At 46.1% G+C, this 14,254-nt stretch overlaps 1 protein-coding gene across 1 annotated transcript; it reads left to right on the top strand.

Annotated features, from left to right (window-relative positions):
- Positions 1-479: 479 nt before the first annotated feature.
- LOC128436390 (transcriptional coactivator YAP1-like) lies at positions 480-14,249 on the top strand (the record flags this gene model as incomplete). Its single annotated transcript, XM_053418152.1, is given in 4 exon segments — positions 480-1,318; positions 2,433-2,665; positions 14,154-14,173; positions 14,176-14,249. Coding segments are annotated over 4 exon segments (528 nt in total), but the record flags the coding sequence as incomplete, so codon positions are not given.
- Positions 14,250-14,254: the final 5 nt, after the last annotated feature.

Below are 14,254 nucleotides of genomic sequence, written 5' to 3'. Positions count from 1 at the left end.
TTGTTGTGTGTTTAAAACTCAGGCGCTTCTCACATTTTGTGTTGCAAATGAGCCATAAATCATTGTTCTCCTGAGTGGGCTCTCCAGGGCCCAGCGGGGGTTCCCTGTCATGTGTTTAAGGGGGGGGGGGGGGCTGTCAAATAAATATATACGGAAGACGAGCAATTCAGCAATTAAGTGAAAGAACGAGTGTTGAAGTTGCCCCATCGATAAGTGTTAGATAAACAATAACACAAGTTTCAAAACAACCTGTGGAATATGATCCCAGTGAAAAACTTGGGATAAATTTTCCTTTTTTTAATCAAATATTTGATATTTAATGAATTAAAGTTCATGTGTTGATGTAGAGAGGGGACATGTGAATGTCTGCGGGCCCACGGACCCTCCCGGGGCCCCCACGGGTTTACACTCACTGTACCTTTAAAGACTCTTGTCCCAATTAAAGCCAAGCTCCGCCCCTGGAGCAGACATCCCATGAGTCATAAAGTTTGATGTCCTGCCCAAAGTTTAGACCCGACTGGAGCGAAACTTTTTTTTTTTCTCGAAAGTGAGCCGCTGAGATTTGTCCTGCTTGTTTCTCCTTCGTGGAGAATAAACCCGCGGACACCTCTCGTGAGGGGGAAACAACGCAGTGGGACTCTTTGCGCGTTTGTTGTGTTATTTTTTTTTCGTCTTTTGTGGGGCTGCGTCTGCGGGGCTTTTTGTGTGTGTGTGTGTGTCGTTTTTTGGGGAAAAAAGCTGGGACGACAACACATCCGATTCCAGTGTGGAATTGTAGATATGCGCTTTGTTACACGCACAACTATGCCAGCAAGAACCCCCAGGGAAACGCTGTGTGTGACTGCAGACTTCGACAGCTAACACACCGCGGGACAGACCCACAGTCCTCGGCTGAGCAACTTGTAGAATGACTTCGGATCACTTTTGCTGAGAGCCGTCGAGAGTGATCCACATTTCCCTCCTGCGCTGAAACACACAAAAACAACAAACGGACGGGGAAAAAAAGTTTTGGGGAATTGGCCCAAAACTTTTTATTTTTGTGCGCCCCCCCACCCTGAACGCGTCTGTTTCGGATTTTTACGCACAGAAGTGAAAGTTCGCCGAGTGTTTTGGCACAATGGATCCCGGACAGCACCAACCTCCTGCTGGACACCAGATCGTCCATGTCCGCGGGGACTCCCAGACCGACCTGGAGACGCTGTTCAGCGCCGTGATGAACCCGAAAGGAACCATCATACCCCAGTCCGTGCCCATGCGGATGAGGAAGCTGCCCGACTCCTTCTTCAAACCTCCAGAACCAAAGTCCCATTCCAGACAAGTAAGCCCACCCGCCCTGCCTCTCCTCTCCTCTCCTTCCCCCCCTCCTTTCCCAGAAATCACGGTTAAAGCCCAGGCCCGTCCTGTGGCCGCGCAGGCCTACATACAGTACGCGACTGCTCCACTCACTTTAAAAGTTACTTAATCCGACTTTGCACTTTGTGTTTTTCCTCCTGGGAAAGTTCGAAGTTGCGCCCGAGCTGTTCACCCTCCTCTCGATCACATTCCACTTCATGTATATAATCAGGGAATTTTTGACAACTACTTTTATGTCAAAACTACCGAAGAAAACAAAACACGTCCCACAGGAGCCTGTGCGTAAAAGTTGAGAAGTAACCAAAGTATTCTAAAAAAGTTAGTTATTTGACACTTGAAGTTGGTCTGGATGATTTGGAGGAGTTGTTGTAATTAAATTGAGTTGTCACCGACTCAAACTTCACAGGAGAAGTGAATTTAATCATACGCGTAAAACGTTTTGGTCAAATTCACAACTCGTGGAAAGTGTATGGACTTTTTTGCTGCTTTACATTGAATAAATCATATGATGGTTGATTTCGTCCTATTTACCCCCCCCCCCCCCTTCCCCCTTCCCCTCCCTTCCCGTTCCCCAACAACTGTTGCCTGTGGTCCCAGTGGAGTTTTATCCTCGGTGCCATTGCGCATGTGTTGTTGTGCAGCGAGTCTGCGCTCTGCTCTGTCCCACACAGGCCTCTGATCCCCCTCCTCCTCCTCCTCCTCCTCCTCCTCCTCCTCCTACTCCTCCTCTCCCCTCCCCTCCCTGGACCTAAACAACACTCATACATGCCTGCACATGAATGGAACTCCCTAACATATGCATGTGCACCGTGAACACGTATGTAAAGTGACTGGGATTTTTAAACATGTGTAATTCACGTAGAGCACAACACCAAAGTCCCTAATCCTCTACTGTTCTTCATTTCCTTGCATCCTTTACACACTATTACATTTTTTCTTTTTTCTTACTTAATGTTGTCATTTGTAAGAAGATTTAAAACACATTTATTTTAAAATGCTTATAGTGTTTAACACAAAATCACATAATAGAAATATTCAGCCACTACATTCATGATTCCTCTCCTCCAACCCTGACACAGGCCAGTACCGACGCTGGGAGTGGTGTGGCCCTCACCCCCCACCATGTCCGCGCACACTCGTCCCCGGCCTCCCTGCAGTTGGGAGCCATTTCCGGCGGCTCCCTGGTCGGCATGGCCCCGGCCGGCTCCCCGGGACACCTCCGTCAGTCCTCGTACGAGATCCCTGACGACGTGTCCCTTCCCCACGGCTGGGAGATGGCGAAGACCAGCTCGGGCCAGAGATACTTCCTCAAGTAAGTGTGGGGGGGCGGCATCAGATGTCAACACTGTTTTCCTTCACAAAAGTTTGAAAATGTGTTGTAAATGAATAGAGGCCCCTGTCAGCACTTGGCATCCTGATAAAGTAGATGTAATTTATGTTTTTGGAGGAAAAAGAAGGAAAATTACATTGAAATAATCAAATTTTTTGACCTGACATTATCATTGTCTGTGGTTGTGCCTCCTAATGCCATTGAATGAAACAGCAGTAGTCACAGGAAAGGTCTTGGTTTTCACGTGCGAGTGAGAAATCTGCTTAAAACCTGGTGTCGAGAAGAGTCACCGGAATATGTCCACCCGGTGAAATGGTTGTTTTCAAAGTGGTCCAGTCTTTCAGGCTTCACCCACACAACTATGTTTTTGGTTTCCACACAAGCGTTTGGTCTCCAGATCAGTTTGTTATGCAGACTTGTACACATGTAAACAGTTGTTTGGTTGTAAAATGCAGAATTTAACTGTACAGCAGCTGTGGGCAAAGACAACAGGGTCAACAACGCTTGTAATCGATTATCCGTGTCGCGTTCTACACTGGTGCACGAGGCCAATGCCGATTATTTTATTTTCCCGAAGAGGGGTCATGTGATGGGAGCCTGACAAATCAGCGAGGGGTTACGTCGTGACCGAAAAGACGGAATCAGCAAGCGGTTGTTTTGTGTTTCCAAACTTCTAAAACTCTGCAGTAGTGTGGCACCGGGTGTATCTGTGCTTTTTAAAGCGTAAACGTAGTAATGTGGATGCAGCCTACGACAAAAGCTCATTACTTTACAATCTTTACGGTAAAATAATACTTATCTTCTGCAGTTTCCGTACATGTAGGTTAAAAAAGCTAAAGGTTTAGCCCCTAGCAATGGCCAAGTTATCAGGGAAGTGCTCCTGAGATTGAATTCTGACACTACAGCTCTTTTCATTGTTCATTATACTGAGAATCATTAACAAATCCGCCAGCGCGTGCGATAGTGCCCAGTGTCCTCGAATGGAACATTGCAATAGTTAAATTGTAGTGTATTGACTCGAGTCTCCTCTGCAGACAAGAGACGTCTTAGGAGGAGCTGCTGCTGTATGTAATGTTCCTTTACTTAGGTCTCAGGTTTCAGGAGAGACAATGGACCACTGTAGCCGTGTCCCAGACAGCCAAGGACAGACGGCCCTGCAGAACTCATCTCCTACCAGCGCACGTCTCCTCCACATCAAGGATCCGACGCAAAACTTTTTCAAATAGTCGGCAGCAGGAAAAAAGCCAGAGCCCTGTGGGCAAGTCCCGGAGTGGATCAGCCACTTGTTGGGCTGTGAGGCTTCTCTTTCTTCTGCATGTACTTCATGGTCTTTTAATGCGTCCATTCTCTGCCACGCTGTGAAAAGACGGATTGAATAATTCATCAAAGTGATGTCCTCGTCAGCGAGTCATGTTAATATGATCTGTTCATTGTGAAACGTCCTGCTCGTGCTCAGAGTCGATCCCACGTCCAGAGCCGTCGTTCCGGCTCCTCCCGAAGACGAGATGTTGTCGGTTCTAGGAAACATCACGGCCTGACACCGAGTCTGAACAAACACGATAGCCTCAAATGTACTCGGATCAACAACAAAAAAAAAAAAGAGCTCTCGGCACCAGATGTTTTGAAGGTTTCACATCTGGGGAACATCTGGGCCGGTTTTGGAGGAGGCTCTCCTAAAATCTTGCAAGAGGACGGGGCGGGGGGGTGGGGGGGGGGTAGGAGCAGGAGAAAACACTTTCCTCACACACTCTCCCAGGATCACTGCAGTTGTTTAGAATCCGACTGATCTGCTGCCCGTCCAGACACTGAGTCCATTCTGTAAACTAAATTAAAGTTGAGTTTGGAATGAGAAATCTTGTATAACTTTCTGCAGTTCAAACGACTGCTCGGTTTCATAGGAATGACGTCACTATGTTTTTTTATAATTGGAACAATGTGTGATTTTTCTATTTGTTGTTGTTGTTCTTATACAACCACGGGGTAATTTGAGTTGAGTTTATTCCACTGCTTTTACTTTGAAAACAAAACAGGAAAGCAGAGGGAGAGTTGCATTGATTGATTGATTGGCAACAATGTAAAACAGGAATCTACAATTAAAGCGTTTAAAACAGATTTGATACAAAGTCACAAAACTCTGAGTGGGAATTAAAAAAAACTTTTTTACAACTTGGCGGAAGAGACAACAACAACTTAACTGTTCCCTCATAAGACACAACAAAAATGTTTTTTATACTGAAACCAAAAGCCGTTCTCAAACATTAACTCTGGAAAATGTTGGGCACAATTTGCCTCTGCATCTTTAAAAGCAGCTTCAGCGAATGAGATGATTTAAGTAAAGTATGTTTACTGCTCTCCAACACAATGATAAACGCACAATAAAACACAAATGAAGATATGTTTACAATGAAGCTTTGCACCAAATGATTCAATCTTATTTGTATCGCGACAAATCCGAATCTACATAATCTCAAAGCAAAAAACTAAAGGTCCCAGAGTTTCTCTAACAAAAAGTCTCAATTTAATTCTTACCTTCTTTTAAAATATACAAACCATAAGTGATCTCATTTAAGTAAAGATTTTCATAAAGTTGTGGCTACAACTGACTTTCCGCTCGCTAGTAAACCCGATGTGAACTTTTGGAACTGGAAAAAAAACAGCTGAGTTTCTGTGTAGAGAATAGTTTCAGCTGGCGTCTCTGCAGCTCGGAGCATCTGTGCTGGAGTAACGAGACGTGAAGGAGAAATCTTCCATACGGCGAACATCAAAGAGCAGATATCTGATCTGGAATAAAGGCAGCCTGGCCAGAGCTTTGGGAAAAAAGACACTCCCCTATTTATAAACAGGAGTTGCCTGACCAAGACATGTTGCAGGAGGAGTGAGAGAGAGTGTGTGTGTGTGGGTGTGTGGATGGACGGGTGGGGGTTGGGAGAGTTGATCACCAGCAAGCAGAGAGCAGGGGCTCACATTTCACTCGGTTGATCACTGTTGTCCTGAGAGATATATCAACTCCGGGGGAAAGTTTTGTGCTTTAAAGATGCTCCCTCTCTCTCTCTCTCTCTCTCTCTCTCTCCCTCCGTTCGATGGGTCACTAGAGGATTATACAGTCGGGGAATGATCGGCCTCCGTGAGTCACGGCGGCTCCGCGGACGCCGGTGTGTCCCACTCCCCTTTTTTAAAACCCCGGCTCCGTTGTTGGAATGAATGGAGCTGTGGGCGCTGGCGACGGTGCCTCCTTTGTGTCAGTGAAGTTAAATGGCAGCCATGTGGAGACGACTGGAGGAGAGGCCAAGAGAAACTGCGGCCCTCCCTTTTGTCCAGGCAGTGAAACAGTGATCTTTATTCAGACCACAGGCCTGTTGAGACTCATGTGAGCCTTCCCAAAATAGACAAATGGCTGACATGAAGCTTGAAGATGGCGGAGAGAGGGAGAGAGACAGACAGACAGAGAGAGAGAGAGAGGGCAACAGCTTCTCTCGAGAGCGTGGCCATGTTTCTTAACACCTGAAATGTGAGTCTCTTGACAGGTGGAGAGTTTGGTGTAAAAAGTCGTGATTGACCACGTGCAGGAATAACAGTGTTGACAGCTGCAGCTTTTCCACTTTGAATAGTGGTGAGCATGAAATGAACTGAATTGCTATAGTGCTCAAAACGTCAGTTAATCCTTTAACAGGATCTTTTTAGGAGTTTTCTCCTGTTCTCAAACATTCTGTAATATTTTGTTGATCCAGCACCGATCAATCTTCTTTTACGGGATGTAAAAAATTAACTTTTCACCAAGGAAATGATTTGCCCGATAGAATGGCACAGAGTAGAGTTTATACTTCCGCCAAGGCTGAACAGTTCCCTTATGAAAGCACACACTCATAAATATCAGTCCCGGAACTATGTCGGATTTGTTTTTTCCCTCAAGATCTGAGAAATTAATGAAAATGTGCTGTGTCCGCCTGCTGATCCAGAACCGCAGCAATATTAAATGAGTTCTTTCCTAAGACATCCTTGCACCAAGTGTCGTGATTATCTGCTTAGTAGCTTTTGCGTCATCTTGCATATAAACAAAGCAGCCACCAAGCAGACAGGTGAAAACATGGCCTCCTGTGCCGAGGTAGTTCAACTTTATTTACCAAGAAAAACAAGGCATTTCCATTGATTTCAACTTCTCAAGGATTCATGAGTTATTCTCTGAGAAACACTGAAAAATCTCAGTGTTAAAGAAAGTTGGGAAAAGTCAAAAGGTCCCTCCTTGTGTACGGAAATCCTTTTTTTGCGTTATCCTGCTAAATAACAAACAAACACAAACAAACACAGACCACAATGACACCTCCTTGTCGTAAATGACAAATCTGATTATCAATACAAACATATATTGGTTCTCTTCTTAATCCAGTGGTTGTAGACCCAATGAAAATCAGATATATGATAAAAGTCTTGCCTGCAAAATGTTTTTGTTGTGGCTGTTGCATAAAAAAACAAAAAACCCTAAAGCGTGGAGAAGACCAGGAGAATGTCAACAAAGTCTGTTGACCTTTCCTCCTCCTTCTCGCAGCAGTTTGCTGTGGCCTGTGATTTACGACAGCAGGGGCAGGGGGGGGGGTGGGGGTCACCTTGCTTGGTGCTTGGACTGAGGGGAGGGGGGGGGGGGGGGCAGGGCCGGTCTCCAGGGTTGGGTCGTAAACTAATGAAGGTTTCTAATTTAGACACACCGGTGAACCAGGAGGGGTAATCACTGTTTCCGGGCGCTTATTAAATGCAGCTTTGAATGAGCTTTTAGTCCGTGGGAAGTCAGCCCTAAGCAGAGGGAAGCTTTGGGGGGTGGGTGGGGGGGGGCAGCTATTGTGTGCCCTCAGGGGCAGGTAGAGCCGCGTGTGTGTTGATGGACACTTTTGTCTTTTCTCAATTGGATTCTAAACTGTTTTTGCGAGTCTGGTTTCCCACAACACAAGAGCGGCTGATTTGTGTCTTCTTTTTTTCTATATTTAACTGGAAAAAAAGAAAACACACAATTGCAAATGATGAAATTATCCAGTGTGGTCAGATCTGATGAATCCTTTCGCTGTGTGCATTTTATTGTCCTGTGTGTTTTTAGTTTTTTTTTACTTCCTATAGCTGCAAGCTCCCGATTTTAAACCAGGAAAACCAAACAGACTGATCACTGGTGCAGCTCCAGTGTGTCTAGAGTTTCCTGAACATCTGTTGCACTAAATAGAAGTCAAGACCCCCAGTGAGAGCCGGAGAGATCAGTGTTTACTTAGACTTTACCTAGTAGTTATATCTGTGTAGCACGTATTGAGAGTTTCTGCAGACATTAGTACTTTAAAGTATTTAGCTTCTGCAAAACGGAAATTGTGTTTTCTTGTTTCTAAAGGTTTAAATATTGAGTGCAGAAAAAAACCATCTTTGCATTAGTGTTTTCTGGGTTTATCAATATTAAGTAATGAACAATTAAAACAACTTATGTTCGATTTTTTTTGCTGCATAAATATACGTGTAAAGCATATTTTAATGACTGCGATACCCACAGTCCTTTTTGTTATGAAGGTAAAACATTATTTCTAAAACATTTATTTAAGGTTTATAGTTAAATTCTTGCTTAACATCTAATGTAAACCTCATAATACCTAAATATTTCCTTTATCAATTATCTAATTATCTAATGCTCAAATTGGATTTCACACACCGAGCTGTTATGAGCTGATGTTGCTCACAAATGGTTCTGGGAAGCCCGAGCCGTGAGTCTGCGTGAAGCGCTCGTTCGGGGCAACTTTGTGTTTGACAAACTTTTGGTTTATTGACCACAAACAGACAAGACCCTTCCTGTTCAACTGGGGCCTGTCAACTCGGTACACAAATGGGACTGTGAGAAAGTCAGGCTGGTGTTTACCAAAGTCTTGATGTAACACCTCTGTCCCAGACATCAATGCCTCCACTGTCACTGGGGGCATCGCCACAGAGACGTAGTATCTGGACAGCGGACCCTCTCAGGTGGGCTTCCCGAAAGTGCTCGGACTGTATTTTTTATTTATGGAAAAATATTTGTAAATAGCTTGTCTGTTGCCATAAAGCATACATTTAGGGTATTTTTACTATTTAAAATATGAATATGTTATGTATAAGTGGGATTTGGCAAAGAAGTTTTAAAGTTGTAAACATCGCTGGCCTACGTTTTTGCAAAATGGCCAAAAATCGATCAATTGTTGACTTGAACCCAGGTTATATAGGAAGCTAGTTAAGGCTAATATACTTCTTTTTTATTATTATGGTTGGGTTGTGATTAAATAAGTTTGTACTTCTTGTCACTCCCTGTAAAGTTTTTGAGCGACTAAGATGGAGAACTTTGTCTGATACAGAGCTAACGTTTTAAAACTTAATAGAATGGATGTAGCCTGAATTTCCCCGTATCCTGCTTCCTTGCTTGGAAAAGACCTAGTTGAGGTAGTTTGGACATTTAATTGGGAGTCCTGGGTGTCTTCCTTTGGGAGGTTTTCTCATAACATCCAACTGGGAGGAGACTCCAGGGTCGTCCCAGAACTCACTGGGGCCGTTATATGTATCCCAATTGTTTCTGGTAGCACCTTGGCGTCCTTCAGGAGGAGCTAGGACATGTAGCCTAGTTAGCTGCCTCTTGTGACCTGACCCCTGAGAAGTGGAATAAAATGGCTAGAACCAAAACAAACGGCCGCACAACTGAAACTGTTGGGCCACAATCAGTCCCGCTGCTCGGTGAATTAGTTGCTTCATCGGGAAGCACGATGACACAAACACTCCTTCAAAGGGAAACTTAAAGCCACAATAGGGTCGCGGAGGTCGCCCCAATAATCTCTCTTGATGATGCCCTGCTGATAGAGGGGCAGCCAGGCATCCCCAGTCAACTAGAGTAGAAATGGTCATCCTCATCTTAGAGGCCTGATTACATCTGGCCTCCCTCAGTGCACTCTTTAGTCATCGGCTTTAACCACCTTCCGAGCATATACTCCCTGGGTGGAGCCCCTGTGGCCTGAGGATCCCATTTTTAACATTTGACAACTCAGCTGTGGGGTGTGTTTCATCACTGCTCAACTCCCCATAGCTTCCCTCCCCTGTTTTTAACACCGGTGAAATGCAGCTTTTTGACATCTTGCTTTTGAAGAGAGACAGTTTTCAGGGTGGGGCGGGGGGTGGGGGGGGAATAATAAAAAAAATCAATCTCGCCGTAAATCCAGCTGTGATCCTCGGCTCTGGCAGGTAGCAGGGCTCACTGGGAGACTTGTTTTTGACTGGAACTTTCTCCTTTTTTTTTTAAAGACAAATGTAAATGCCACGGTGCTCACGGTGCAAACAGGCCACCTGTGTGTGTTGTTTGTCGGGCTCTTGTAATGAAGTCTTGGAAAGTTTCACACTTCTGTAATGGGCTCCTCTTAAAGGGATAGTTCAACTTTGCTCACCCCTGTGCCGATGGAGGTGGTGGGTGAAGAGTTTGAGTCCTAAAAGCTCTTCTGGAGTGTCAGGGGTAAACTTCATAGCAGCCTAATCCAATATAATTGAATTCAATGGTGACCGAGACTTCAGACGTAATAAAACAACAGCAGAATGCCTCCATACGGCTCGTGTGTGGTTTCACCCGAGTGTCTGCAAGTCCCAACATTCATGTTCGACTCAATAAACCTGTGTTTTAAGCCTAAATGTCCATTGTTATCTTCCTACGAGGTGCATTCACTGACCCTCGGACACACTTTAGGCTTAGAACACGGTGTAGATGTCATTGTTTAGAATCCAATATGAAGGTCGGGGCTTGCAGACACTTGAATGACACCACACGAGCAGTATGAAGGCATGTTCTTTGTGGTTTTATGACGTCTGAAGAAGAGTTCCTCCTCCCGAGACTCCAGAAATGTTTTGTGGACTCAAACCCTTAACCCTCATGTGACCGACACTGAACAGAAAAGTAGTTGTACTTAAGCAAAGTCAAGTTTAGCTTCTTTTTTTTTTACGAAAGCCCACCCCCCCCCTTCCTTCCTCTGCGAGACACATTATAAATAACAGTGGCACAATAAACGCCAGCTTGATAATTGGTGCCATCAGTCAAGGAGATGTCAAGAGCCTTGGGTGGATCAAGAGTCCTGCTCTGTGCTCGGCTCAGCTCAGCCACAGGCGGCCATGATGACAGCTCGTGGCGAAAATTAGCAAGTAAAGCTTCGCGCTAGAGCCAGACAACTTGATAACGGGGTCGTGTTTGAACCACAGCGCTCTGCTCATGAATGAATGGCAGTACCTGGCCATTTACAGTTCTTCCTCACCCCCCCGCGAGGAAGGTAATGATGGGTTATATTTGGTCTTCTGTGGTTCACGCAACTGGAAACCAAACTGTTTTCTTCTTACTGTAATGTCCAGTCGACCATTTAGCTTCATTTTAAAGATACTGTCGAATTTGGAAAAAGAAAATGAAGCGCTCCAGTAGCTGCGCTTTGAGAAACTGGTTGAAACCACTTGACAAAAATGATAGAAAGCTACTATCACACCTTTTTGAAGACTTGGGAGTCGGGCTGTGGGTTTGTTCTGTGCTCCCCTCGTGAAGATTAGCAGCGTTGACGTGTTTTGATCTCAATCACTTACAACTGATTCTAATGCTGATAAGGCAACGCGCCCGAATCCAGCTTCTCCGTTCACAATCTTAACAAAACGTGGATTCAAGACAAACACACTCTTTTTTTTTTTAACAGAGACTTCCAAAAGAAACTCTGGTTAAAGCTTAAGCACCGTGTTAATGATTTGGTCAGTTTGGACTACAACCCAAACCTTGCACGTGTAAACACACTGCTTTCAAAAGTGTCTCTGCTTTTGTGTGGCCAGCACAGCCACTTCTCTCTGTGTCCGCTGCCCTGCCCTAGGGTCGGAGGGAGTTTTTTGGGGGTGGGGGGTTTGGGGGGGGGGGGAGGGTACGGTGTGGCTGTCCTGCTGAGCTCACTGTGGTGTCAGAGACATGTAAAGACAACACCGAGCAGTTGCGACTGTGGAGGTTGCAGATCATCAGCAATTCCCGAACAGCAACTGGTGGCCTCCAGCCGTCCGTCCCCAACAGTTGCTGTGACATTGTTTTGTTTTATGTTACGCCTGCCGGAAGCCGTGTATAGGGCCCCGGCCATATAGGGTCCGGGGCAGGTCGGGTGAATGGATTATCCTTTAGTTTTAAAACCCAGTGATGAATTATTGGCTCCCGGTAACTCATTAACCAGCTCTCCCAGTTCCCACGTACGGCTCCTTTTGAATACAGTGCAGTGCTGACTTGCACTGTGTGTGTGTTTGCACTATTATCACCGGCTTTTCCATTATCACCTCCCTCTGTTTTTTTTTTTTCTTTCTATTGAATCTTTGTTTGCATCTGTTTTGATTGAGTTAGGCCACAAAAGTTTGATAGAAAATTCAATATTCGCTTTTTCATCTGTGGCGAGAGAAGAGCAGCTCAATGAGGGGGTGGTGGGGGGGGGGGGGGGTGTTGGAAGGATCTTGGAAGTTGTATATTTCCATTCATGTTTTCCAGTTGTTGCGTCTCTGTTAGGCATTGGTGTACCAGGATGTGCAGGCCTCTCATTTACGATAAAGCCTCCCTTCCCTTCCCTTCCCTCATCCCAGTGCTCGTCTCCCAGTCTCCTCCCCTGCTCTCTCCTCCCCTCCCAGAACAAATGTCATAGTTTCCAGAGTGGGAATGAGGCAGCGAAGGGGGCAGGGCGGGCACTCGGGGAGTGTAACAGGACCACAGCAACTCATGCAGCCAATAGAAATCGGGAGGGGGGGGTGGGGGGGATTGCTTCCGTAGATGTTTTTTTTTTTTCACCTCTTTCATTCTATTCTGTAGTTGTCTTCCCCCTGCTCGCTGTGACCCCTCTTTCTCAAGGGGCCCCTCCAGTCTGAGCAGTTCCAGCTATTTTGCTTGGTTTGTGGTGTTTGTGTGTGTGTGTGTCTGTGTGTGTGTGTGTGTGTGTGAGGGCTAGGGTGGTGGGGGGGTGAGGGGGGGTTTGCGGTCGGGGATTTGGCAGCTCCTTTGATCAGTAAAGCATAAACAAGAGGGGGCTTCAAAATGGGTTGCATTGTGTGTGTGTGTGTGTGTGTGGGGTGGGCTGGGGTGTGGGGTGGGCTGGGGGAGTGTGGGGGGGGGGGGTGGAGTGCTGAGTCAGGCCCTCTCGCTCTCTGGCCTGGGATGGGGAGCAGACAGGCAGGCTGGGATTACCACAGAGGCCAAGAGAAACTATCCGAATCTCTCACTTCACCCAGCTGTTCCCAAAATCTGATGGCGCTTGTGGATCGAATGAACAGGGAGTTGTAAAGAATCAAGGGAGGGGGGGACACACACACACACACACGCACACACACACACACACACACACACACACACACACCCAGAATGTGATTATTGCAAGATGCTGTAGACAGATTGCTAAGGGCGTTGCATAAACTGTTCTTAAATTTGTTGTTGTGTATTAGGAATTACTTTGGCCCCCGCCTGCACCATAAACATAAGTGTTGGGGTGTTGCATAAACAAGCTGCCGGACTCCGGTGCCTATTTGTTTGAGATGAGGGGGGTCCCTTAAATAGGATGGCTCGAAAAAAACAAAAAAAGAACAAGTGAATAGTGGGGTTTTAGGTCGTAGCTCAGTCTGTGCCTTTGTCAAGCAGGTGAAAGCTTTGTAAATGTGGCGCCAGATTGTTAAAGCCCCTGACACTCCACAGTGTCCGAGCCGCTTCCAGGGAAAAAAGGGACCCCCTGCGTTGAGCCTGGGACTGACCCTCCCTCAATGGAGAGGGTCCTGCTCGGGAGAGGAGGGCTTCCTGTATTAGCTTTCCATCTTAATCAAGCAACAAGTACCAACAAAGCACTAATTATCAATGCCTTCACACAACGGCAACACAATGCCCCCCCCCCCACTCCCCTCCCCTCCCCCTCCCCCCCCTCACTACCCTCCCCCTCCCCTCCGCTCCAGTCCCCCCAGCGAGGGACGAGGCCCCGTGAAGTAGACGGAGCAACATTGTTTGAAGTCACAAAAGTTGTTTTGAATCCTCCGGGACATTTTTTAAAAGCAGAGATCTCAAGCTCAATCTACAGTTCCCAGATGTTTTTAATTGATTTATTTTGCTTAACTTTAGTTCTTGTCTTGATTATTCATTGCTTCATTTTGTTATTCACGACGAGCAGTTTCATGAGGATTTCACGAGAATGAATTCAACCCTACGTGTGGATCTATTTTGAATTGTGCGTCCACGCAGGCGGAGTGTGGCTTCTTGTAATAATTGTCGTTTACCGAAAGTTGGACTCAGTGTTTTTCAGCTGCAGTGAGTCATCAGCTCCTCCATGTGACCTGCTCCCCCCCCCCCCCCCCCCTCTCCCCTTGCATTGATACAGACCCTTGTTTGAACTCACTACTGATTTTTATTCCCCGGTAAAAAATGGCAGGTTGTTCCTTATTCATAATGTGCCCTTGTTGTCGTCTCTCTCTCCAACAGTCACATCGATCAGACCACCACTTGCAGGATCCTCGCAAGGCGCTGCTCCAGATGAACCAGGTCGCTGCTCCGCCCAACTCCCTGCCGGTCCAGCAACAGAA

The sequence above is a fragment of the Pleuronectes platessa genome, unplaced genomic scaffold (genome assembly GCF_947347685.1).
Source record: "Pleuronectes platessa unplaced genomic scaffold, fPlePla1.1 scaffold_381, whole genome shotgun sequence".
NCBI classification, from domain to species: domain Eukaryota; kingdom Metazoa; phylum Chordata; class Actinopteri; order Pleuronectiformes; family Pleuronectidae; genus Pleuronectes; species Pleuronectes platessa.
This window is presented reverse-complemented; position numbering and strand designations above follow the sequence as displayed.